This window comes from Scyliorhinus torazame, chromosome 8 (assembly GCF_047496885.1).
Source record: "Scyliorhinus torazame isolate Kashiwa2021f chromosome 8, sScyTor2.1, whole genome shotgun sequence".
Taxonomy (NCBI): Eukaryota; Metazoa; Chordata; class Chondrichthyes; order Carcharhiniformes; family Scyliorhinidae; genus Scyliorhinus; species Scyliorhinus torazame.
The window spans coordinates 68147252-68173575 of NC_092714.1; the positions used below are offsets into that span (position 1 = coordinate 68147252).

The 26324-nt window shown below is 49.6% G+C and overlaps 1 protein-coding gene across 1 annotated transcript in view; it reads right to left on the minus strand.

Moving 5' to 3' along the window:
- Nucleotides 1-26324, minus strand: part of igsf3 (immunoglobulin superfamily, member 3) — a 347295-nt gene that overhangs the window by 203783 nt on the left and 117188 nt on the right. Inside the window, exon 2 of the mRNA XM_072513781.1 lies at nucleotides 16372-16749. Within this exon, the coding sequence (XP_072369882.1) occupies nucleotides 16372-16749 (378 nt within the window). The remainder of the gene's footprint in view (nucleotides 1-16371; nucleotides 16750-26324) is intronic.

The window sequence follows — 26324 nt, forward strand, 5'->3', positions numbered from 1 at the left end:
ACACAGAACCAATTACGAGTTATATGGTACAATAGTCAGTGTCCTTGCACCCAAAAGATAACGGCAGCTTCTTTTTAAAAGCTTCTTCGAATCCCTGCAAATGTGCAAAATTAGCAGAAACCCCTAGTGGTGATTAATTCAATCTGAGGGCAGGGCAGGTTTCTATCACATTTTCCAAACTAGACTGGAGTGTAATGCTGAAATGAAATGTAGGAAGGAATATGCACTTTCATTTCTCCAACCTTTTGATATGATTCGATATTCTGAGCTGGCTTGACCAATTTTTGGGCCATGACTTTAACTTTGTTGGTGATGCACCTTCCCCAGGCTCTCAATTTAAAACAAGAACACATTAATGCCTCCATGAGAGGTTGAGTGGAAGCAGAAGAAAATTGCAGCCTGTGGCACTGTTGGTGTTGACTGAGAGTGCTCACCGAGAGCAGTGCACAAAGAAAAAATAAATCTTCTTGCTGGAAGGGTTAGGGTTGCCTCATTTATATCACATCATTGCATGTAAAGTCAGGCTGCCTCAGGCACCAATCAAATTGCAGCACGAATAGGACTTTGGGTGCTTTTACAATTAAAATAATTAATTTTCATTGCAGCACAAAGGAAGAAAGACCACGTTTAGCAGAACCAACACCAGGGGAATAACATCTAATATGGCTTGTAAGCTATCTGCCCACAAACTGTCATACTTAAAAAGGGTGCTATACATTCTTTTTTTAATTTTGGGTCAATTAATGGAAACTAGAGTGTCCTAAGGAACTGATGATGACCTGTATAGAGGTTGCAAAGAAGGTCTGGAGAGAGGAGGTTGTTTTTGTTGAGTTTCATCCCAAGCAGATCCGTGACGCAGGACTCTGTACTCTACAGGTTGTTTCCAGGGATGCATGCCGAGACAAACATCAGCCGTTGCTGGAGGGTCGTCAGCTTCTTCAATCGGGCAGGAGATACAAAAGTCTGAGAACATGCACGAACAGACTCAAAAACAGCTTCTTCCCCGCTGTTACCAGACTCCTAAACGACCCTCTAATGGACTGACCTGATGAACACTACACCCCTGTATGCTTCACCCGATACCAATGTTTATGTAGTTACATTCTGTACCTTGTGTTGCCTTATTATGTATTTTCTTTTCATGTACCTAATGATCGGTTGAGCTGCTCGCAGAAAAATACTTTTCATTGTACCTCGCCACACGTGACGATAAACAAAATCCAACTCGGTGAACGACGCTCCTTGCTCTGCATGAAACTTGTTGGTTTTCCAGTACAAAGAGTTGTCCCTGACCGAGTGTTGCAGACTGGTACTTTCCAATGCCCAGGACTACTTGCTGAGGAATGCACTAAAGCTGGGCGGCACGTGGCACAGTGGTTACTGGCTGCTTAGCACTGCTGCTTCACGGCACTGAGGACCCGGGTTCGCCTCCTGGCCCTGGGTTACTGTCTGTGTGGAGTTTGCACATTCTCCCGTGTCTGCGTGGGTTTCACCCTCACAACCCAAAGATGTGCAGGTTAGGCGGATTGACCACATTAAATTGCCCCTTAATTGGAAAAACAAATAATTGGGTACTCTAAATTATTTTTTTAAAAAGAAATGCACCAAAGCTTGGGGCAGCTGCCACAGAGGCACTATGGGGAATGGTCGCTGTCTAAGACCTTTCAGCCATAGTGAACAGAGGGAAGTGGGAATTGTATAGAACCCCCTCGGGCTATATGACTCACATTGAATGTATGCAGTGAATATTACATGTATCACAATTGTATGGGAGCACCTCGGAGTGCAACCTGATCTATGCAGTATTACAATCCCAGACTGGACCCCAACAGTGGCTAGGTACTGGACTTAAACTCCAATATTTTAGTTTATCTTGTAAAACTGTGTCGAAAGAATATTTCGCTCCAGGTGTGATTGCAGGAAGAATTAGGAATTTGGTATTTTAAAACAAAACATTATTATTAACACACTATTAAACTCTTTGATATCACACCTGAACATAGCTTACAATGACCCCTTAAATAATGCTACTCAATACAGTAAACACAATACTCTTAATTATTATCTTGATTCCCAATTAAACAACAAGAAAAAAAAACATACAGCTCTCAATCCATCCCACATCCCAATGGTGCAGAGTAATAATTGCTTTCCAGAACAGATTTGGCTCCTGTTAAAACTCCTGTAGACTCTGGCTGGGTGTTTTCAAAAAACTGCTTCAATTAGTTTGTTTCAGCTTCCCCCGCGTCATTAGCACTGCTCTAAATACTATTAATCATTTTAACTATCCTATTGTTAGAGCAAAATGTTTTACTTTTGGTCTAAACATACTTTTCTTTTTTATAAATTTAGTGTACCCAATTCATTTTTTCCAATTAAGGGGCAATTGAGCGTGGCCAATCCACCTAGACTGCACATCTTTGGGTTGTGGGGGCGAAACCCACGCAAACACGGGGAGAATGTGCAAACTCCACACAGACAGTGACCCAGAGCCGCGATCGAACCTGGGACCTCGGTGCCGTGAGGCTGCAGGGCTAACCCACTGCACCACCGTGCTGCCCATGTCTAAACATACTCTAACCCAGGCCGTTAACCCTTACATTGCCAAACATTTCTCATCCAATATATCTAAAATCCTGTATTCATCATAGTAGACAACTTCTTTGCACCATATGTAATGAGCATCTATAACATTTTTTTGATTGTATTGCACCTCTGTGCAACATGATGTACGTAAAAAAGCTGAATAATATACCCTGAGTGATGACCATTTTGAAATTTTTGTAATGTTCTTTCAGATATCTTATGAATAAAGTATATTTTTGCAAAATAAAGTAGTTTAATAAGTGGAATTCAGGAGGGGAACACCCTCCTTAACAAATGTTCCTGACACATTTTAAGATGTCATAAACAGAACATGAAAATACCCATGTTATTGCTGACTTCAACTTCCACAAAGTCTTACACAGAGTCACATGTACTATCTAAACTAAAATCCATAGACATTCACAGGAGAATATACAAGTGGATAAGCAATCTTTTTCAAAAAGAAAGCACCCATGTCAAAATTCTACTTCAGACCACTCGTCCCTCAGACACAAAATTGGTATTAGATCTTTGAATTTTGCAGAGAGTTCTGCCACACCCAAATGTTCCTTCAAGAAGCTTTTGATAATATACAACATTAGAGGCTGCTCTACAAGATTGAAGTGTCAGGTATTACTGTTGAAGTACTGTGGTGGATCAGGAACTGGCTGAAAGCCAGAAGCAGAAAGTTGTTATACATCATCTTGGATCTGCTTGGAAACTATTCACTGCAGTGCCATGTGAGGACCATTACTATCTTAATTAGCAATCTAGACGTAGGGGGTGGGGAATGATCTCCATGTTTGAAGATTATAACAAGATTTGTGCAAATGTCAGGACTGCTGGACGTTACAAGTTGATCTAGATGCACAGGACATTGGGCCCTCAACCGATAATTGATGTTCACTTTAGAAAGTACAGTGCTTTATATGTGATCAAGGTAAACGCTGAATATATTCAGGGGAAAGTATTAAAATTGGTGGCGAAAGGAAAAAGAGTGTATAAATCGCTGAAGTTTCTTGACTAAAACCATGAAGAAATAGCGAGGGTTAACAGGGCAATAATAATCTTTATTAGTGTCACGAGTAGGCTTACATTAACATTGCCATGCTCAGGTATACTTACAGGATAATACACTGCAAAACATACTATTTTATCCTTGTGAGGCTTTGATTCAGTCTCCATTAAAATGCTGCTCTTGGTCTCTTCAAAGGATGGATGATATTAAGGCTTTAAACAAGGTGCAGAGGAAGGTTATATGAATGATTAATTCCCACTTTCAAATATAAAGTAAAGTCACCTGTTACAACCTGCAAGTACCTTACAGGGTGGGGACAATTAACTTCCCCGTGGACCTTGCAGAATATGAGCTCCTCCATTAAAGGGGAGGGGGACCTCGAAACAATGCATAGTTGCAGGGTATATAAAGCCAGCCAGTTAGGCATCGGCAAGGCAGTCTCAGTTGGGATCTGCCGTGTGATGTATAGAATAGTGATTGTAAATAAACTAAGTGTATTTGAGCTACACCATGTGGACTCTTTCATGGCCTTACAAAGGTCCCAGATGACCACAGGCTGCTTTACCCTTTTCGGGCGAGAGCTGACTGGTGGTGATTTAACCCGAGGATCACCATACCTCAGGCGAGGGGCAACGCTGAGAAGGCGGGACCTTCATGAATAACCTCAGCCAGTACGGAAATTGAATCTGCGCTGTTGGCCTCGTTCTCCATCATGAATCAGCTGTCCAGCCAACTGAACTAAACAATCAAAGTATCTAAGCTACCTAAATAAGCACAAAAAGCTTGACTTCTCTACCATCTACAGGGGCAGAGACTGAGAGGTGATCTAATTGAAGTTTATTCGATGATGAATGAACTAGACGGCGTTAGCTTTGACAGTATGATTCAACTAAATAGGTTAGGAAGGACCAAAAAGGATCACAGTTTCAAGCAACGCGAGGCTAAATCTATGTTAGATGTCAGAAGGTAGTCCTGTCCTCAGAGAATAATAACTTCTGAAACAGGCTAATAGCTAGTGCTATGAATGCTGATTCACGAGCTTCCTTCCAGCAAGAGCTGGATCTGTTTCTGGCTGGGATGGAGATGACAAGAAGAGGAGGTACTTTATCACATTAATCTGGGCCAGCACATCCTCTCTTAGGCTAGATTTGATCTGCTAAAAGCAGAAGGGGAGTCGGGGTCAGGAGAGTCAGAGCGGTATCTTCTACATTTTATTCCTTTAATTGACCTGATTTTTTAAAAAGCTGGTTTTGTCTCTCTCACAGGAGATGACATGGCTCTGGGGTGAAGTGAGAAGTGGCTATATCATGATACACAAGGCAACACAACTGTGTGGACAAGTTGAACAACCAGGTGATCTTTACATGTCCATAATTTTGCAAATCATAGAACCCCTACAGTGCACAAGGAGGCCATTCAGCCCATCATGTCTGCATTAATCCTCTGAAAGAGCATCTACGCATATCCACTTCCCCATCCACCCCGTCCTATTCCCGTAATTCTGTAACCTAACCTGCACGTCTTTGTACTGTGAGATGAAACCAGAGCATCCTCCGGTAGCGAGTTCCAGGCACCCACTACCCTCTGTGTAAAAAACTTGCCTCGTACATCTACTCTAAACCTTGCCCCTCTCACCTTAAACCTATGCCCCCGAGTAATTGACCCCTCTACCCTGGGGAAAAGCCTCTGACTATCCACTCTGTCTATGCCCCTCATAATTTTGTATACCTCTATCAGGTCGCCCCTCAACCTCCGTCGTTCCAGTGAGAACAAACCGAGTTTATTCAACCGCTCCTCATAGCTAATGCTCTCCATACCAGACAACATTCTGGTAAATCTTTTCTGCACCTTCTCTAAAGCCTCCACATCCTTCTGGTATAGTGGCGACCAGAATTGAACACTATACTCCAAGTGTGGCCTGACTAAGGTTCTATACAGCTGCAACATGGCTTGTCAATTCTTATACTCAGTGCCCCGGCCAATGAAGGCAAGCATGCCGTATGCCTTCTTGACTACATTCTCCACCTGTGTTGCCCCTTTCAGTGACCTGTGGACCTGTAAACCTAGATCTCTCTGACTTTAAATACTCTTGAGGGTTCTACCATTCACTGTATATTCCCTACCTGCATTAGACCTTCCAAAATGCATTACCTCACATTTGTCCGGATTAAACTCCATCTGCCATCTCTCCGCCCAAGTCTCCAAACAATCTAAATCCTGCTGTATCCTCTGACAGCCCTCATCGCTATCCGCAATTCCACTAACCTTTGTGTCGTCTGCAAACTTACTAATCAGACCAGTTACATTTTCCTCCAAATCATTTATATATACTACAAACAGCAAAGGTCCCAGCACTGATCCCTGTGGAACACCACTGGTCACAGCCCTCCAATTAGAAAAGCATCCTTCCATTGCTACTCTCTACCTTCTATGACCTAGCCAGTTCTGTTTCCACCTTGCCAGCTCACCCCTGATCCCTAAGGACTTCACCTTTTGTACTAGTCTACCAGGAGGGACCTTGTCAAAGGCCTTACTGAAGTCCATATAGACAACATCCACTGCCCTACCTGCATCAATCATCTTTGTGACCTCCTCGAAAAACTCTTATCAAGTTAGTGAGACACGACCTCCCCTTCACAAAACCATGCTGCCTCTCACTAATACGTCCATTTGCTTCCAAATGGGAGTAGATCCTGTCTCGAAGAATTCTCTCCAGTAATTTCCCTACCACTGAAGTAAGGCTCACCGGCCTGTAGTTCCCTGGATTATCCTTGCTACCCTTCTTAAACAGAGGAACAACATTGGCTATTCTCCAGTCCTCCGGGACATCACCTGAAGACAGTGAGGATCCAAAGATTTCTGTCAAGGCTTCAGCAATTTCCTCTCCAGCCTCCTTCAGTATTCTGGGGAAGATCCCATCAGGCGCTGGGGACTTATCTACCTTAATATTTTTTATGACGCCCAACACCTCGTCTTTTTGGATCTCAATGTGACCCAGGCTATCGACACACCCTTCTCCAGACTCAACATCTACCAATTCCTTCTCTTTGGTGAATACTGATGCAAAGTATTCATTTAGTACCTCACCCATTTCCTCTGGCTCCACACATAGATTCCCTTGCCTATCCTTCAGTGGGCCAACCCTTTCCCTGGCTACCCTCTTGCTTTTTATGTACGTGTAAAAAGCCTTGGGATTTTCCTTAACCCTATTTGCCAATAACTTTTCGTGACCCCTTCTAGCCCTCCTGACTCCTTGCTTAAGTTCCTTCCTACTTTCCTTATATTCCACACAGGCTTTGTCTGTTCCCAGCCTTTTAGCCCTGACAAATGCCTCCTTTTTCTTTTTTCCGCGGCCTACAATATCTCTCGTTATCCAAGGTTCCCGAAAATTGCCGTATTTATCTTTCTTCCTCATAGGAACATGCCGGTCCTGAATTCCTTTCAACTGACATTTGAAATCTACCCACATGTCAGATGTTGATTTGCCCTCAAACATCCGCTCCCAATCTAGGTTCTTCAGTTCCCGCCTCATATTGTTATAATTAGCCTTCCCCCAATTTAACACATTCATCCTAGGACCACTCTTATCCTTGTCCACCAGCACTTTAAAACTTACTGAATTGTGGTCACTGTTCCCGAAATGCTCCCCTACTGAAACTCCTACCACCTGGCCGGGCTCATTCCCCAATACCAGGTCCAGTACCGCCCCTTCCCTAGTTGGACTGTCTACATATTGTTTTAGGAAGCCCTCCTGCATGCTATTACAAACTCTGCCCCGTCTAAGCCCCTGGCACGAAGTGAGTCCCAGTCAATATTGGGGAAGTTGGACTTCCGGGTGCGGCGATGACCAGCTAAGTCGCACGTTTCGGCACCTCCCGTTGAAACGGACTTTTGGGCTCTTATTAGGAGCCCCAACGGCAATTTTTAACGGCCAAAATCATTGTGCGGTGAATCCCCCTGGATAAATATGGGTAAAGGAGAGGATAGCGGCCGGATTGCAGTGGATCCACTGGAGCAGCAGCAAGGAAGGGAAGCTCGAGGCAAGATGGCGTTGGAAGGTGGCCGTTTGTTATGGGGCCCGGAGCAACAAAAGTTCCTGCGGCGCTGTGTGGAAGAGCTGAAGAAGGAGGTGTTGGCCCCGATGCTACAGGCGATTGAAGGGCTAAAGGAGGCGCAGAGGACCCAGGAGTTGGAGCTTCGGGTCGTGAAGGCAAAGGCTGCGGAGAATGAGGATGAAATACAGGGTCTGGTGGTAAGGACAGAGACGCACGAGGCACAGCACAAAAGGTGTGTGGAGAGGTTGGAAGCCCTGGAGAATAACTCGAGCAGGAAGACTTTAAGAGTCTTGGGTCTTCCCGAAGGCACAGAGGGGGCGGACGTCGGGGCATATGTGAGCACGATGATTCACTCGCTAATGGGATCGGAGGCCCCGACGGGCCCTTTGGAGGTGGAGGGAGCTTATCGAGTTCTGGCGCAAAGACCAAAGGCAGGAGAAATACCTTGAGCCATAGTGGTGAGGTTTCACCGCTCCAATGACAGAGAGATGGTTCTAAGATGGGCGAAGAAAACTCGGAGCAGCAGGTGGGAGAACGCGGTGATTCGCGTGTACCAGGATTGGAGTGCGGAGGTGGCGAGAAGGAGGGCAAGTTTCAACCGGGCCAAGGCGGTGCTCCACAAAAAGAAGGTTAAATTTGGAATGTTGCAGCCGGCGAGACTGTGGGTCACACACCAACAGAAGCACCACTACTTTGAGACGGCAGAAGAGGCGGGGACATTCATTGTGGACGAGAAGCTGGAATAGTCTGGCGAGAGAAAAAGCTTCTGTAATAAAGTGGTGGGGTGATTATGTGGGACGAGGAAGGGGAAGGTGGGGGGGGGGGGGGGGGGGGGGGCGGGGGGGGGAGTTTTCTTTCAATTTTCAATTTTGTGACTTTTCTCTTTTTCCCTTGTGGGGGGGGGGGGGGCGGGTGGCGGGGTGAGTATGGGGAACTGTGGGCGCCGGTGGGAAGGAAAGGGGAAGGAGAAGGGAACTGCGCCATCAGGGGCGGGGCCGAGTGGGAAACGCAGGCTTTGCTCCCGCGCTATGGTAATTGTGGCGGGAACGGGGACGCAGGAAGGAGGGGGCCTCGCACAATGAGGGGCCGAGGACAAACGGGGGAAAGCTGAGGTCAGCCAGAGTTTGCTGACTTCTGGGAGCAACATGGGGGGTGCAACTACGCTAGAAAGGGATCTAGCGGAGGGGGGGGGGTGTTAACTGGGTTGCTGCTGCTAAGGGGAAGGGGGAGCTGTTATGGGGCGGGGTGGTCGGGACGGGAGAGCACCGTCGGTGGGATATACGGGTACGTGGGAACCGGGTGAGGAGCTGGGTTAGAAAAGGGGATGGCTAGTCGACATGGGGGGTGGTAAAGAGCCCCCCAACCCGGTTGATCACGTGGAACGTGAGAGGGCTGAATGGGCCGATTAAAAGGGCACGGGTACTCGCACACCTAAAGAACTTAAAGGCAGGTGTGGTCATGTTGCAGGAGACGCACCTGAAACTGGCAGATCAGGCCAGACTACGTAAAGGATGGGTGGGGCAGGTGTTCCATTCGGGCTTAGATGCGAAGAATAGGGGGGGGGGGGGCTATTTTAGTGGGGAAACGGGTACTGTTTGAGGCAAAGACCATAGTGGCAGACAGTGGGGGTAGATACGTGATGGTGAGTGGCAGATTGCAAGGGGAGGCGGTGGTTCTGGTGAACGTATACGCCCCGAACTGGGATGATGTAAACTTCATGAAGCGTATGCTGGGGCGTATCCCGGACCTGGAGGCGGGCAAGCTGGTAATGGGGGGAGGCTTCAATACGGTGCTTGATCCAGGGCTGGACCGGTCTAGGTCTAAGACCGGGAGGAGGCCGGCAGTGGCCAAGGTGCTTAAGGACTTCATGGAGCAGATGGGAGGAGTAAACCCCTGGAGATTTATTAGGACTAGGAGTAAGGAGTTTTCATTTTTCTCCCATGTTCACAAGGTGTATTCACGGATAGATTTTTTTGTCCTGGGAAGGGCACTGATTCCGAAGGTGACAGGGACGGAGTACATGGCCATAGCCATTTCGGACCACGCTCCACATTGGGTAGATCTGGAGGTAGGAGAGGAAAAGGAGCAGCACCCACTCTGGAGATTGGATATGGGGTTGTTGGCGGATGAGGGGGTATGTCTAAGGGTGAGGGGGTGTATCAAAAGGTACCTGGAGCTTAATGATAACGGAGAGGTCCAGGTGGGAGTGGTCTGGGAGGCGCTGAAGGCGGTGGTCAGAGGGGAACTGATATCCATAAGGGCCCATAACGGGAAGCAAGAGAGTAAAGAAAGGGAGCGACTGTTGAGAGAACGTCTGAGGGTAGACAGGCAATATGCAGAGGCTCCGGAGGAGGGACTGTACAGGGAAAGACAAAGGCTACATCTGGAATTTGACCTGCTGACCATGGGCAAGGCAGAAGCACAGTGGAGGAGGGCACAGGGAGTACAGTATGAGTATGGAGAGAAGGCGAGCCGGTTACTGGCCCAACAACTGAGGAAGAGGGGAGCGGCGAGGGAGATAGGTGGGGTGAGGGATGAGGAAGGTGAGATGGAATGGGGAGCGGAGAGGGTGAACGGGGTGTTTAAGGCATTCTACGAGAGGCTGCATAAGGCTCAGCCCCCGGAAGGGAAGGAGGGAATGATGCATTTCCTAGATCGGCTGGAATTCCCGAAGGTGGAGGAGCAGGAGCGGGCGGGACTGGGAGCACGGATTGAGGTGGAGGAGGTGGTAAAGGGGATTGGGAGCATGCAGGCGGGGAAGGCCCCGGGACCGGATGGGTTCCCGATGGAATTTTATCGGAAATACATGGACCTACTGGCCCCGCTTTTGACGAGAACCTTTAATGAGGCCAGGGAAAGGGGGAAGTTGCCCCCGACTATGTTGGAGGCGACGATATCGTTACTCTTAAAGAAGGAAAAAGACCCGCTGCAGTGCAGGTCTTACAGGCCTATTTCCCTCCTGAACGTGGATGCTAAGCTCCTGGCCAAGGTGATGGCGACAAGGATAGAGGATTGTGTCCCGGGGGTGGTCCACGAGGATCAAACTGGGTTCGTTAAGGGGAGACAGCTGAACACGAATATACGGAGGCTGCTAGGGGTGATGATGATGCCCCCGCCGGAGGGGGAGGCGGAGATAGTGGTGGCGATGGACGCTGAGAAAGCATTTGAGAGTGGAGTGGGACTACCTATGGGAAGTGTTGAAGAGATTTGGTTTTGGAGAGGGGTTTATTGGATGGGTACAGCTGCTATATAGGGCCCCGGTGGCAAGTGTGATCACGAACAGGCAGAGGTCCGACTACTTCCGTCTTTATAGAGGGACAAGACAGGGGTGTCCCCTATCTCCGTTACTGTTTGCATTGGCAATTGAGCCACTGGCCATAGCACTGAGGGGCTCTAGGAAGTGGAGGGGAGTACTCAGGGGAGGAGAAGAACACCGGGTATCATTGTATGCAGATGATCTATTGCTGTATGTTGCGGACCCAGTGGAGGGGATGCCTGAGATAATGTGGACACTCAGGGAGTTTGGGGAATTTCCGGGGTACAAATTGAATATGGGGAAGAGTGAGTTGTTTGTGGTGCATCCGGGGGAGCAGAGCAGGGGAATAGATGATTTACCGCTGAGGAGGGTAACAAGAGATGTCCGGTACTTAGGGATCCAGATAGCCAGGAACTGGGGAACCCTACATAGGCTTAATTTAACACGATTGGTGGAACAGATGGAGAAGGATTTTAAGAGATGGGACATGGTGTCCCTGTCACTGGTGGGCAGGGTGCAGGCGGTGAAAATGGTAGTCCTCCCGAGATTTCTTTTTGTGTTCCAGTGCCTCCCGGTGATGGTTACGAGGGCTTTTTTCAAAAAAATTGAGAAGAGTGTTATGAGCTTTGTGTGGGCTGGGAAGACCCCGAGAGTGAGGAGGGTTTTTTTGCAGCATAGCAGGGATAGGGGGGGACTGGCACTGCCGAGCTTAAGTGATTATTATTGGGCCGCCAATATCTCAATGGTGTGTAAGTGGATGGGAGAAGGGGAGGGAGCGGCGTGGAAGAGACTGGAAATGGCGTCCTGTAAAGGAACCAGCCTACAAGCATTGGCGACGGCGCCGTTGCCGTTCTCCCCGAATAAATACACCACAATTCCAGTGATGGTGGCAACGCTGAAAATTTGGGGGCAGTGGAGACGGCATAAGGGAATGACGGGTGCCTCGGTGCGGTCCCCGATAAGGAATAATCATAGGTTTGTCCCGGGGAGAATAGATGGGGGATTTAGAACATGGCAGAGAGCAGGGATTGTGCAACTGAGGGATCTGTTCCTAGACGGGACGTTTGCGAGTCTGGGAGCGCTGACGGAAAAATACGGGTTGCCCCAGGGGAATGCATTTCGGTATATGCAATTGAGGGCTTTTGTGAGGCAACAGATGAGGGAATTTCCGCAGCTCCCGATGCAGGAGATTCAGGATAGAGTGATTTCGGGGACATGGGTGGGGGATGGTAGGGTGTCAGATATATACAGGGAAATGAGAGACGAGGGGGAGATCATGGTGGATGAGCTGAAGGGAAAATGGGAAGAAGAGCTGAGGGAAGAGATCGAAGAGGGGCTGTGGGCAGATGCCCTACGCAGGGTAAACTCTTCATCCTCATGTGCCAGGCTTAGCCTGATACAATTCAAGGTCTTGCACAGGGCGCACATGACCGGAGCAAGGCTCAGTAAATTTTTCGGGGTAGAGGATAGGTGCGGGAGATGCGCGAGAAGCCCAGCGAACGACACCCACATGTTTTGGTCATGCTCGACACTGCATGGGTTCTGGGTGGGGGTGGCAAATGTGCTTTCGAAGGTGGTGGGGGTCCGGGTCGAGCCAAGCTGGGGGTTGGCTATATTCGGGGTTGCAGAAGAGCCGGGAGTGCTGGAGGCGAGAGAGGCTGATGTTTTGGCCTTTGCGTCCCTAGTAGCCCGGCGAAGGATATTGTTAATGTGGAAGGAAGCTAAACCCCCGAGCGTGGAGGCCTGGATAAACAACATGGCAGGGTTTATAAAACTGGAACGGATAATGTTCGCACAAAGGGGTTCGGCTCAAGGGTTCACCAGGCGGTGGCAACCGTTCATTAACTATCTCGCAGAACGATAAAGGAACTGGGAAAGTAGCAGCAGCAACCCGGGGGTGGGAGGGGGGGTTCTCAGGGGTGTTTTTGTAAGGATATTTGTACTTGGATGTGTATATTGGCTTGTTTGACTTTATTATTTGGGAGAGTTAATATTTTGTTATGGCAGTTGCCATTTAGTTTATATATTATTTATTTATTTGTTAAAAACGGTCACTATTATTTATATTGTTTTATTGTTGTAAAAGGGAAAAATCTTTGTACTGTTTTGTTTGGCCGTAAAAAATTTGAATAAAATATATATTTTTTAAAAAATATTGTGGAAGTTGAAGTCTCCCATCACCACAACCCTGTTGTTTTTACTCTTTTCCAAAATCTGTCTACCTATCTGCTCCTCTATCTCCCGCTGGCTGTTGGGAGGCCTGTAGTAAACCCCCAACATTGTGACTGCACCCTTCTTATTCCTGATCTCTACCCATATAGCCTCACTGCCCTCTGAGGTGTCCTCCCGTAGTACAGCTGTGATATTCTCCCTAACCAGTAGCGCAACTCCGCCACCCCTTTTACATCCCCCTCTATCCTGCCTGAAACATCTAAATCCAGGAACGTTTAGCTGCCAATCTTGCCCTTCCCTCAACCAGGTCTCTGTAATGGCAACAACATCATAGTTTCAAGTACTAATCCAAGCTCTAAGTTCATCTGCCTTACCCGTAATACTTCTTGCATTAAAACATATGCACTTCAGGCCACCAGACCCGCTGTGTTCAGCAACTTCTCCCTGTCTGCTCTGCCTCAGAGCCACACTGTCCCTATTCCCTAGTTCTCCCTCAATGCTCTCACCTTCTGACCTATTGCTTCCGTGCCTACCCCCCTGCCATACTAGTTTAAACCCTCCCGTGTGACACTAGCAAATCTCGCGGCCAGGATATTTATGCCTCTCCAGTTTAGATGCAACCCGTCCTTCTTATATAGGTCACACCTGCCCCAGAAGAGCTCCCAGTGGTCCAGATAACGGAAACCCTCCCTCCTACACCAGCTGTTTAGCCACGTGTTTAGCTGCTCTATCTTCCTATTTCTAGCCTCACTGGCACGTGGCACAGGGAGTAATCCCGAGATTACAACCCTAGAGGTCCTGTCTTTTAACTTTCTGCCTAGCTCCCTGAACTCCTGCTGCAGGACCTCATGCCCCTTCCTGTCTTTGTCGTTAGTACCAATATATCAGGGTACTAAGACAGTTTGGCAAGACCAAATACAGAATTAGTCATCTTGTTTCAGTGTGTATATGGGAGGAGATGGAATAGTAAAGTTGGGAATACATCCATTTGGAAGCATAGAGTCCTAGGCCTCCTGAATTGTTCCTTTATCATGTGGCTTTGCTGAGACGGCAGACCACAAAGTCACATCACAGTTGTTTCTCCCCCTGGTTCCACTATACCAGTTGGAACTGCAAAGGCTGCTACTGCAGCACAATTCTTGGTACTTTAGGGAAGCCTAATCCAATACAGACAGTCACAATGCGCCAAAAGGTGTCTTTCTGTACCTGAAAACGTTCCATATTTTTAAGACCAGATTTCCCTCCCCGGGGTGAAATTTGAGAATGTTGAGGAATAAACGCAATAGAATTATCAAATTTTGTTTTATTTATAAGAGTGATGTGAATATCCTTGTTCTGTCAGCCCCTCTTATAGTATGCCATTGATCCTACTTACGTTTGATTGAGTAGGTTAGGGCAATAGTTACTGTGTTTATCCGAGTCATGTAGAGGGTACGCTGGACAGGGGAGTAGGTGACCATCCCCTGAGATATTTCCTTTAGGGAGCTTCTGGACTACTCTCCTAGAGATTTGGATCGCCTGGGGATGTAGTATCCTGTTGGCTATAGGGTCAGAGTGCTTCGGGTCAGCATTGTCAGAGTCTTCAGTTGGAAATTCGGCTGGATACAGGAGTATGTCACCCCTCTCCAATGGTCTTATATTGGGATTCCTGGACTGTGCTCCTTCTTGAGGCTTGGGATCACCTGGGGGGGAGTGGGGGGGGGGGGGGGGGGAATGGGGGGGGGGGGGGCGTGGGGGCTAGGTTGTTCTGTTCCTGGCATCCGTTCTGTGAAAGTGTAAATTGCTAGATCATGTTTGACGTCTATTGGCTAATCCTGGTGTTCCTCTCTCTCTGGGGTTTCCTTTCTTTCGCTGGATAGGTGAGGTGCTGATGCATGCTCCGATTCGCTATATTTATCTTGACAGGATATCCTGTTGATGGGTGTCTTGAGATCTTTCTTCTCCTTGTCGGTAGGGTTTCCTTGGTGGAAAATGGATTAAATTTTCCAGTGGTGGTTGGGCTTGAACGGTGCCTCTAAGTTGGCTCAGGAGGAGTGAAGTCTGTTGTGTAGTGAGTTGTGGCATGGCGTAAGAATCCTCGGCTTACTGGCCTGTATACGAGAGTATGCCAGGACACGTCTCGTACTGATAACAGTATCCTGTGGTTCCCCCTTTCCTGGAGGATCCTTTCATTGCTTGGAGGTCTTGGGATGCTGAGTTAGGTCCTGACTGGTTGTATTTTACCCCCTAAGGGATCCCATAGCTCTGTTTTTTGTTGTGCTGTGGAGGAGGGTGCAGATGGTGCCATGTGCACATGGCTTTATTTGTTACCTGAGACCCCCCACTCTTTCTGGTATCTTTTCATTATCCATACAAAGGAGACGCCAACTACAATGATGAAAATGATTGATAACCTGAACCATTTGTATGAGATTTGCTGGTCTTTTCTTTATGTATATGTGGAATAATAATCACTCTGTATTGTACTAGATTTTGGAAATTTATTGTGCCTTGTGGTTAAATGGAAAACCTTCAATAAAAATATTAGTTTCAGAACAATCCAAATAGGCGAAGCATCAAATTCTCAAATTAAAAGGAAACTAATTGGTGTAGAATGGGAGTGGAAATTCATTCAACCCAGAAGCAATCTAACATTATTCATACTAAATTAAACTCTTTGTTAATATTGCACAAATGGAGATTTCTCAAGTGTGCATCTGTGTGAAACTTAAGCACATTTTCCGAAAATTATATTTTCTTCACTCCAAGTAGTGACATCGTTCTTGAAGCTTGACATGTTTTTCACATTAGAGACACCTTCTCCTGTAAAAATGGCCCCAGATGAAGCACATTATTCAGAGCTTTGGCATGTGAAATACCACTGTAACTAACTGTTTTAAATAATGCATCGCACCTGGGATCAGTTTTAAAGAGAGACCTGCCCATAATTTATATTTTAATGAAGCTTGAGTACAGACACCATAAGAATTCAGAAACCTACTTTAATACCTAGTTAAAGTTCCAATAATAAGCTTCTGCCAAACTACAACCAGAGACCTAATAGAAACATTCAGGGTCACTTTAAGTTTCAAGTCGCAAATGGTCTTGTTTTAAACTATCTTCATCGTAAGAAATGTGCATCTATATAAACCTGAAAATTCTGTGAAATAATTACAGCATCACATTGTTATTAAAGTCCTGTTGCTTCTTCAAAGGGATGTTGCACATTTGATGTTGCTCTGTTATTACCCGCTACACATCCACATTAGCAAAGACAATCATGTGCAAAGGCAAGGATCACTCACCTGTCAGATTCCCCTTGGCATTGTAGGATCCCCAGTAGGTTGATTCTGTGTTAGGAGTGTGACATTCATATTCCCCTGTATCTCCCAGTTGTAGGTTGGTAATGTGCAACAATGCAGAGTCGCCATCAATCCTCTCAATGTAGACCTCCTTATTCCGTACTCTGCCTCCAAACACAGCATATGGGTAGTCAGGATCATTTGTGCTGACTATCTGGATTTGTCTTTCAGGTGCGGAAGGCAGATAGATGGACCACTCAAAGTTCTGCTGTGTGGAACCTGAATATCCGGACACATTACACCAAATGGTTATATGGTATCCTTCTGCTCTGACCAGGGGGCCGTCCTGTACTTGGACATGCCTTTGAGCAGCACACATGCCTGCAAGATGAATTAAAAATGTATATGGTTAGAAGTTAGAAGTTAAGATATTCCTCAGAAGCAATCCACTCATGCAGAATACTCAATCCCTCTTCCCACAGCTGCCCTCTTCTCCTCTCCTGATGGCACACTCTCTCATTGAGACAGGATTCCATCACCACCAACCGCAATTGAAGGTCTCACCCAGTACAGCATTCTTCATATGTTGGTCGTGGTAATAAGTGTTAGTGTAATATTTAACCACGAGAGGCTGTTACAGCAGAGCCAGATTCTGGCTTTATTTGAGGCCCAGCCTATTGCGCTTTCCAGCAGTCACGACACAGCAATTAGGAGTGAGAATACTAGTTCAATTTCTCCTCCATAGCACAGGGATAACACTAGCTGTAGTGCTCTCTATGGTGTTCTGGCTGAGGTCGCCTAACTGCACAGGCCAGAAACATGGGACCTTTTGCTCTAAACAGCTTGATGCCATGACCAGAGTGAATTTACCACCAAGCCATTAAAGAGAGGGAACTATGATTTTTAACTACCACAAGAGATTGACTGGTTTATTTGAATTAAGATTATTTTATTACAACAGCTGATAAAATAATAGAAATAAATGAAGTGCTATTACAAAAGGCAAAATTTGTCTGATTATTGATGCTGCATTTGTGTCATGGATCTGAACTCTTGGCTATTGAATTGAGGTTTTGCTAAGAGAAGGAAGTGTTCCCGGTTGAACGAGGATCAACATTGAGATAATGAGAGTAAGAAAACTGTTGCAGAATTTCTGACAGGATTTATGCTTGTTCCTCTGGTCCATGCATCTTTCTCCAAGTTACTGCAGATGACTGTGAAAATCCCTACAGAAATTCAACCCATATAAATATGAATTTTGCAACAGACTTTTCTTTAAAAAATAAAGTAGATGTCAAATACTGATGGTTCAAACGTTGCAGGCAGTGCACAGGTTTCTCCCTGATGTAGTTGTTACTCGTCAGCTTCTGTCCACTAGTATATGACTTCAAAGTAGTGAGGAGTACATTTTCTTCCTCTGGCCAACGTTCCTGTCTCTCTTCTCCAGAAAGTGTTAACACCTTGCTGGAGAACAGTTCCAAGGTTGCTGGTACCCATGAGTACGTGACTATTAATCTGTGAACACCTGCTGTGAATATTGCTCGGTACTTGACCACTGCAGCCAGGTTCAATCCTTTCCAAACCAACCTGTGTCTCTCTCATGCACACCTAAGCATACGCACACATTTTACAGCAAGGGTGAGGTACCCTCAATAATGATGCTTAGAGATTAAACTGTAAGGAAGGCTTTATTAGGCTAATAACTATGCTACAGATTTGGACGAGAGCTGACTGCTATACAGACCATGAGGCAGACCTTTATGTATGGCTCCCAGATGGACGGAGCCAGAGGCGGAGTCCCCAGGGTTCCAAGCCTGGTCTTAAAGGGGACATCACCTTAAATGATGATAAGGCAGTAACCGTTCATCACATTCATCCCCTGTTTAAAAAGGAGTCCGGCGGGGGTGAAGTGCCATCATAGGTCCATCCGTCTCGGCGGCCGGATCGTCCTCCTCGATCTCCTCAGTTCGGGCGGTGGTGCGGCGGGCACGGACGTCCCGGTTGAGGGCACATCCGGGAGCACAGCGGTCGGAGCTTCGGTCCGGGTCGGGGCAGAGGAACTAGGCAGGGCCGGGGGTAGCGGAGCCGGCGCCGGCGGGGTGTGTAAAGGGGGTGCTCGGTAGGAGCTCACCAACGGGTGGTAGGGCCGGAAGGGGGTATGTTGTAGGGGGCGACGGGTCCTGCAGGGGAGCGGCGCGGGAAGGGGCGTCTGTGGTGGAGGATCCAGCGGGCGCCAGATCCCGGAGGGAAACCGTATCTTGCCTGCCGTCGGAGTACTCCACGTAGGCGTAACTGGGGTTGGCGTGGAGCAGTCGGACCTTTTCAACTAGGGGGTCCGTTTTATGGCTCCTCGCGTGCCTCCGGAGAAGAACAGGTCCCGGAGCCGTCAGCCAAGGTGGAAGCGAGACCCCGGAGGTAGACTTCCTGGGGAAGAGAAACAATCGCTCATGAGGGGTCTCATTTGTGGCCGTGCAGAGGAGTGACCTAATGGAGTGTAGGGCATCGGGTAGGACCTCCTGCCAGCGGGTGGTTGGGAGATTTCTCGACCGCAGGGCCAGAAGGACAGCCTTCCACACGGTCGCGTTCTCCCTCTCCACCTGCCCGTTTCCCCGTGGGTTATAGCTGGTCGTTCTGCTCGAGGCGATGCCTTTGCTGAGCAGATACTGACGCAGTTCATCGCTCATGAACGATGTACCCCGGTGCTGTGGATATAAGCAGGGAAACCGAACAGGGTGAAGATGCTGTGCAGTGCCTTAATCACCGTGGCTGAGGTCATGTCGGTGCAGGGAATGGCGAATGGGAAACGGGAGAACTCATCGATCACGGTGAGGAAATAGGCATAACGGTTGGTGGACGGGAGGGGCCCCTTGAAGTCCACGCTCAGTCGCTCAAAGGGGCCCGAGGCCTTCACGAGCCGAACCTTGTCTGGCCGATAGAAGTGCGGTTTGCACTCCGCACAGACCTGGCAGGCCCTGACCATGGCCTTGACCTCCTTGGTTGAGTAAGGTAGGTTGCGGGACTTGATGAAATGGACGAGCCGGGTAACCCCCGGGTGGCAGAGGTCATTGTGGATGGCTTGCAGGCGGTCCACCTGCGCGTTGGCGCATGTGCCGCGGGACAGGGCATCTGGGGGCTCGTTGAGCTCCCCTGGACGATACTTGATATCGTACGAGTAGGTGGAGAGTTCGATCCTCCACCTCAAAATTTTATCGTTTTTTATTTTGCCCCGTTGCGTGTTATCGAACATATAGGCGACCGACCGTTGGTCGGTGACAAGGGTAAACCTCCTACCGGCGAGGTAGTGTCTCCAGCACCGCACAGCCTCCACAATGGCTTGTGCCTCCTTTTCGACTGCAGAGTGTCGAATCTCGGAGGCGGTGAGGGTCCGGGAGAAGAACGCTACTGGTCTGCCTCCTTGATTGAGGGTAGCAGCCAAGGCGATGTCTGATGCATCGCTCTCTACCTGGAAAGGGATGGTTTCGTCCACCGCGTGCATGGCGGCCTTGATGATGTCGGCCTTGATGCGGTTGAAGGCCGATTGAGCCTCAGCCAAGAGGGGAAAAGTGGTGGTCTTTAGGAGTTGGCGGGCTTTGTCCGCATACTTGGGGACCCACTGGGCGTAATAGGAGAAAAGCCCCAAGCACCGTTTGAGGGCCTTGAGGCTGCGGGGGAGAGGGAGTTCCTTAAGGGGGCGCATGCGGTCGGGGTCGGGACCTAGGACCCCGTCTTCCACGACATAGCCGAGGATGGCCAGCCGGGTGGTGTGGAAAACGCATTTGCCCTCGTTATAGGTCAGGTTAAGGGCTCGGGCGGTCTGGAGGAACTTTTTGAGGTTAGCGTCATGGTCCTGCTGATCATGGCCGCAGATGGTGACATTGTCCAAGTACGGGTATGTAGCCCGCAAACCGTACTGGTCCACCATTTGGTCCATCGCCCTTTGAAAGACGGAGACCCCATTTGTGACACCAAAGGGGACCCTGAGGAAGTGGAAGAGCCGGCCGGCTGGTTCGAAGGCAGTATAGAGGCGGTCTTTTGGTCGGATGGGGAGCTGGTGGTAGGCAGATTTGAGGTCGACTGTGGAAAAGACTCCGTATTGGGCGATCCGATTTACCATTTCCGCGATGCGAGGAAGGGGGTACGCATCAAGCTGCGTGAATCGGTTTATGGTCTGGCTATAATCCACGACCATCCGTTTCTTCTCCCCGGACCGGACTACCACCACTTGCGCTCTTCAAGGGCTGTTGCTAGCCTCGATGACCCCCTCTCCCAGTAAACGCTGGACCTCTGACTTGATAAAAGCCATATCTTGGGCACTGTAGCGCCGGCTCCTGGTGGCGACGGGCTTACAGTTGGGAGTGAGGTTAGCGAATAGCGAGGGGGGTGCGACTTTCAGTGTCGCAAGGCAGCACACCGTGAGGGGGGGCAAGGGTCCGCCGAACTTCAGTGTCAGGCTTCGGTGGCTGCACTGGAAATCCAGTCCGAGCAGCAGGGGGGCACAGAGGTGAGGGAGGATATAAAATTTGAAACGGGTGTATTTGGCACCCTGGATCGAGAGATCCGCAATACAGTACCCCGTGAGTTGTACCGAGTGGGACCCAGATGCGAGGGCTATGGTTTGGGATGTGTGATGGGTGCGTAGGGAGCAGCGCCTTACCGTTTCAGGGTGGATAAAGCTCTCCGTGCTCCCGGAGTCGAAGAGGCATGCAGTGTCGTGCCCGTTGACCTGGACCTGCATCATGGAGTTCTGCAGGTGTTTTGGCCGAGTTTGATCGAGGGTGATCGCACCCAGTCGCGGGTAGTCGGAGTCGTAAAATGGCCGCTGCCGTTGGTCGCACGTGTCAGGTCGAGAAGATGGCCGCCGACCAGATGGCCGCTCCCATGATTTGCACGAGGCTGATGACGCGTCAGAAGAGGACGTGTCGGGTCGGTGCGCAGCAGCATTGCGAGGCCTGCGGGCCTGAGAGCCTGATTTTCGGGCCGGCTGTTCTTTGTTTTTCTGGCCCCTGGGTCTGGCCAGGCAGACCCTCGCAAAGTGCCCTTTCTTCCCGCAGTCGCTGCAGATCGCGGAGCAGGCTGGGCAGCGTGGGCGAGGGTGCTGGCCCTGCCCGCAGAAGTAGCAAGGTGTGCCCCCATGGTGAGCGGGTCGCCGCGTGGCGCAGGCCTGTACTACAGGCGAGTCTGAGGAAGTCCGGGGGGGGCTGGCAGAGTCCGCGGGGTACGTACCCAAGTTATGTCGGGCCACCTCCAGCGAGGAGGCGAGCGTTAGCGTCTCCTGGAGGTCTTTTGCCCCGTTTTCGAGCAGTCGCTGCCGGATATAGGTCGAGCGGATGCCGGACACGAAAGAATCTCTGATGTGCAGGTTCATATGGACTTCCCCTGCCACATTCTTATGGTCACAGTTCCTGGCCAGCGCGGTGAGTTTCTCAACAAACTCGTCGAGCGATTCCCCCGAGCGCTGCCGGCAGGTAGAGAGCAGATGCTGGGCGTGCACCTCATTGACGGGTTTGACAAACCGTTTGCGCAGCAACTCAATCGCTTCCTCATAACTCGTCGCCTTTTCGAGCGTGGCGGAGATTCTGTGACTCACCCGGGCGTGGAGTAGATGCAGCTTGCGTGGCCCCAGGATGGGAGTCTCTGCGGAGTCCAGGTAGGCCTCGAAGCACCACAGCCAGTATTTAAAAATTTCCTTTGCCTCCGGCGTTCGTGCTTCCAGATTGAGCTTCTCTGGTTTTAGGCCTGCGTCCATCCTGAATCTAGTTTAGCCAAATAAATTGAGGTACCCTCAATAATGATGCTTAGAGATTAAACTATAAAGATGGCTTCATTAAGCTAATAACTATGCTACAGATTTGGACGAGAGCTGACTGCTATACAGACCATGAGGCAGGCCTTTATGTATGGCTCCCAGATGGGCGGAGCCAGAGGCGGAGTCCCCAGGGTTCCAAGCCTGGTCTTAAAGGGGACATCACCTTACATGATGATAAGGCAGTAACCGTTCATCACAAAGGATCAGTGGATATGCAATTGCCATTTGAAAACAAGGGGTGTTAAGCCCAGTTGCAATATCCTAACAACAACCGCACTTGAAACGGGTGCAGTAACACTATAACAGTCTGAATTTTAGTTATAACTGGTTTTGCTTGGCAGTGACGTTGTCTTTAAGAGTGTAGGTTCAGGGCGGCATGGTGTTGCAGTAGTTAGCACTGCTGCCTCTCGGCAACGAGGACCCAGGTCTGATCCCAGCCCCAGGCCACTGTCCATGTGGAGTTTGTACATTCTCCCTGTGTTTGCATGGGTCTCACCCCAGAACCCAAAGATGTGCGGGGTAGGTGAATTGGCCATGCTAAATTGCCCCTTTACCGGAAATTTAAAAAAAAAGAATATAGGTTGAATCCAGAGTCAGGGTTGAGCAAATTGAAACACTGCATAGAGAAATCGCATTCCATTCTGCATCTGGGTCAATTTGGGCCTTGCAAACTAATTTACACTGAAGAAGCTTTATGCCAATGTGAAAACATTTGGTAAAAATACATCAAAAATTAGCATAGATGAGAGAAACCTGGCCTGCTATTCTTGGTCATATTCACTGAGCAAACACAGGGGGGGGGGTGGATTCTCCATTACCCCACGCTGGAAGCGGGTTTCCTGATCCAGCGGAGAATGGAGCGCGGCCATAAAACGGGATCGGCGCCAAGTGCCAATCCCATTGCAATGCTCCCGCCCCACGCCAGCGGCACCATGCAAAACCATGGCTTGAATGCATTTGAATATGATTAACGGGCTGAATCTCCAACCCCCCATGATGCTCCAGCCCTCTCAGCCGTGAATCACGCGGGCGTGATTTGGTGCAAGTATTTACAAGTGAGATCCAGGATTCATGGCGAGCAAGGAAGTAAGCAAACTGTTCGGACTTGCTGGGGGATGTATGGCTGGACCTCAAGGAATAGCAGGGAACGGCTTGGTGGTAAGTGTGTGGACTCGGGATGTCCCCCTCTGAGATCCTCATTGCTGCATAAAATCATTTAAATCCACATCCTAGCTGCAACTTACAGGCTCCTGGCTGTTGAGTCTGCTGACTGCTCACAGATCCCCGCAAATGCTCTAAGGGCTTCTGGTCATGTGAAAACGCAGCCAGTCCACTCCTCTAGAAACCCTGATACACCAGCAGTATTATCAACAGGATGGGTGTGGCCATGCTCAATCGCCGGCCCACCAGGTGCTAGCACTCCTCCGTGTACTCCTCAGAAATGCAGCCCCAAAATAGAAGTAGTAGGGGATTAGCAGAGCTCACCGCAAACAAAGGACACATGCACCGTTGCTGCTGGAACCCTCCCTGGCACACAGCCTCTCTCAGAGTAAAAGCCTCATCAGTGGCGCCATTAGCTAGCCCACTCCAGAGGATCAGGAGATGTCGTCAACCCCTGCCTGTTCACCGCATCCCTGATCCCATCCATCCCGTCCCCGGCCAGGAAACCTGAACAACTCCCTGCTCCAACCTGTGTGTAAAACCCAGGCTCCACAGAACACTGTAGCCAAGGTACCGGCAAACACCACATCCCTCGCTCACCCCCATCCGTTGGACCTGCCAACACACTTGGAGACAAAATGCTGCACAGTATGGATATCACAGCCACATCAGTTGTCACGTTCCTGATGGGATAACACAAGGTTCACCCAATGAGGAGACCCACAGTAGGAGAAACAGGGCATATCACTAACAGCCACCAGTACCCCTGTTGGCAGGCACGGGTGAGGAGGATAGAGGTTCCCCATATCACAGGCCGGGTATCAGTCACTATGGGGACAGGGGTGAAATGCGGACTGCATCACTTCTCAGGGGCCTTTGGAGGGGGAGGTGGCATGTTGAGGGTGGTGCAGCAGTACAACTCAGGGTGAGCATGTAGCCTGGTGGTATTGGATCGTCAAGGGAACCCTCACCTTGCTAACATTCTCTGTCTCTCTCCCCTGCCGAGACATGGATTTCGGATACAGCTAGCAATGCTCGCTATCTACATGGCCGCTGCTGCCGTTGCAGATGCACGGCGCCGAGAGCGCCAGGGCCACCCCAGAGAGGACCCTGCATAAGAGGAGCCTGCCCCAGGAGAGCAAGGGCCAGCTGGTGAGGCTCAGGTGCAGGCCATCCAACAGAGGAAGCACCGCATCAGACCACGTGTATGCCGGCGGCGCCTGTCCTTCGAGGAGCTGCTGCCAGACCATGTATGCAGCTGACGACTCCGGTTCACCAGGGTGACCGTTCACCAGCTGTGCCAGATGGTGACATACCTGGCACCGTTTGGATATGGAGGAGGACACCTGCTCCCGGTGACAGTCGCCCTGAATATTTATGCCTCTGGCTCATTCCGGGGCCCGAGCGCTGACCTGTGTGGGGCCTGACAGACATCCGCACACAGGTGCATCCGCACTGTCAGGAATTCCCTCCCTATGTGCCCGGGTAGCAGACTACATCACCTTCAACCTGGACCAGGCCCAACAAGATGCCTGTGCAGCAGGATTTGCTGCCATCTCTGGCATGCCCCAGGTGCAGGGGCGATCAATGGCATGCATGTCGCCCTCCGAGCACTGGTTCAACAGGGGTGTCCTTCATCAATATGCAGTTAGTGTGCGACCACCAGCTGCACATCATGCACGTCTGCACCCAATATATAGACAGCGACATGATGCATACATCTTGCTGCACTCATCGATTCCCTGTACCATCAAGTGCTCCCTCAGGTGAGGAGTTGGCTAGTGGGCCGCTGAGGTCATGGCTAATGACACCTGTACTGAGGCCCCAGTCTGAGGTGGAGAACCGTTATAACAACGCTAAGCAACCAGGAGCATCATCAAGCGGTACATCGCCGTTCTGAAGATGCGCTTCTGATGCCTGGACTGCTCTGGTGGGGTGCTCAAGTAGGCCCCCAGAGGGTCTCAAGCATCGTGGTGGCCTGCTGCATGTGCACAGCAGCGGAGCGACATGCTGTAGGAGGAGAAAGAACAGCAGGCCTCATCTGACGAGGAGGACAATGCTGATGTCCGGGAGGATTCGGATATGGAGCATGAGCTGGCACAGCAGGATGCCCAACATGTAACCCAGGATGACCTTATCACCTCCTGATTTACCAAGTAGGGAGCCAGGCCACCAACTGCTCTGCTGCCCTATCCCACACTTTTCCCCCCTCCCCGTACTTCAAACGCCCCCACACACATATAAAATCCAACTTCTCCTGACACTCTCAACCTTTCCCTCTGTTAGTCCTTCACTCCACCTTCCCTCGAGCCTTCTGCTCCTTCCCACTACTACAGCTCCGCCACCCGCTCCATGTGTCCCACCAGCATCACCACAGGGTGTTGGCCCTGGGCAGGCAGTATCAGCAGGTCTTGTCCATGGGCCAGAGGATGATGATGACTCGCCATGAGAAGAGCTCTTGTGCTCCTCATTGTCTGACAAATTCTGACTCCTGCCTTTAAGTTAACATATCATTTTCTGGCTGGATGGTCCCTGCATGTGAGCTGGCGATTCCTTCTCACGGGTCCAAATACGTTTGGGGGGTGAGATCCAGGAGGTGTTGCGGTAGGTGGTGAACGTTTAGACCTCAGTCACTGGGGACGCAGTCATACATAGTGGGCTCACATTGCTGCCCCCATGCCCTTCCACGTCTCGGTGAGGGTGTGACCATATGGACGCCCGCCCCCCCCCTTCCCTCCCCTCCCCAGCCAATCCTTCACACCTGTGAGACAGAGGTTAGATGTAGATCGGATTGGTGGTGCAAAGATATTTATGAGTATTTACCATGTGTGCCCTTCCCCCTTACTCTATGCTACACCATGACGACTTAAATGTCATCTATCTTTCTACTCTTTCATGGTTTCTCGAAGACTAAAAGGTGACTTGATCGAAGCATGTAAGATCTGGAGGGGTCCTGACAGAATAGATGTGGAGAGGATGTTTCCTCTTC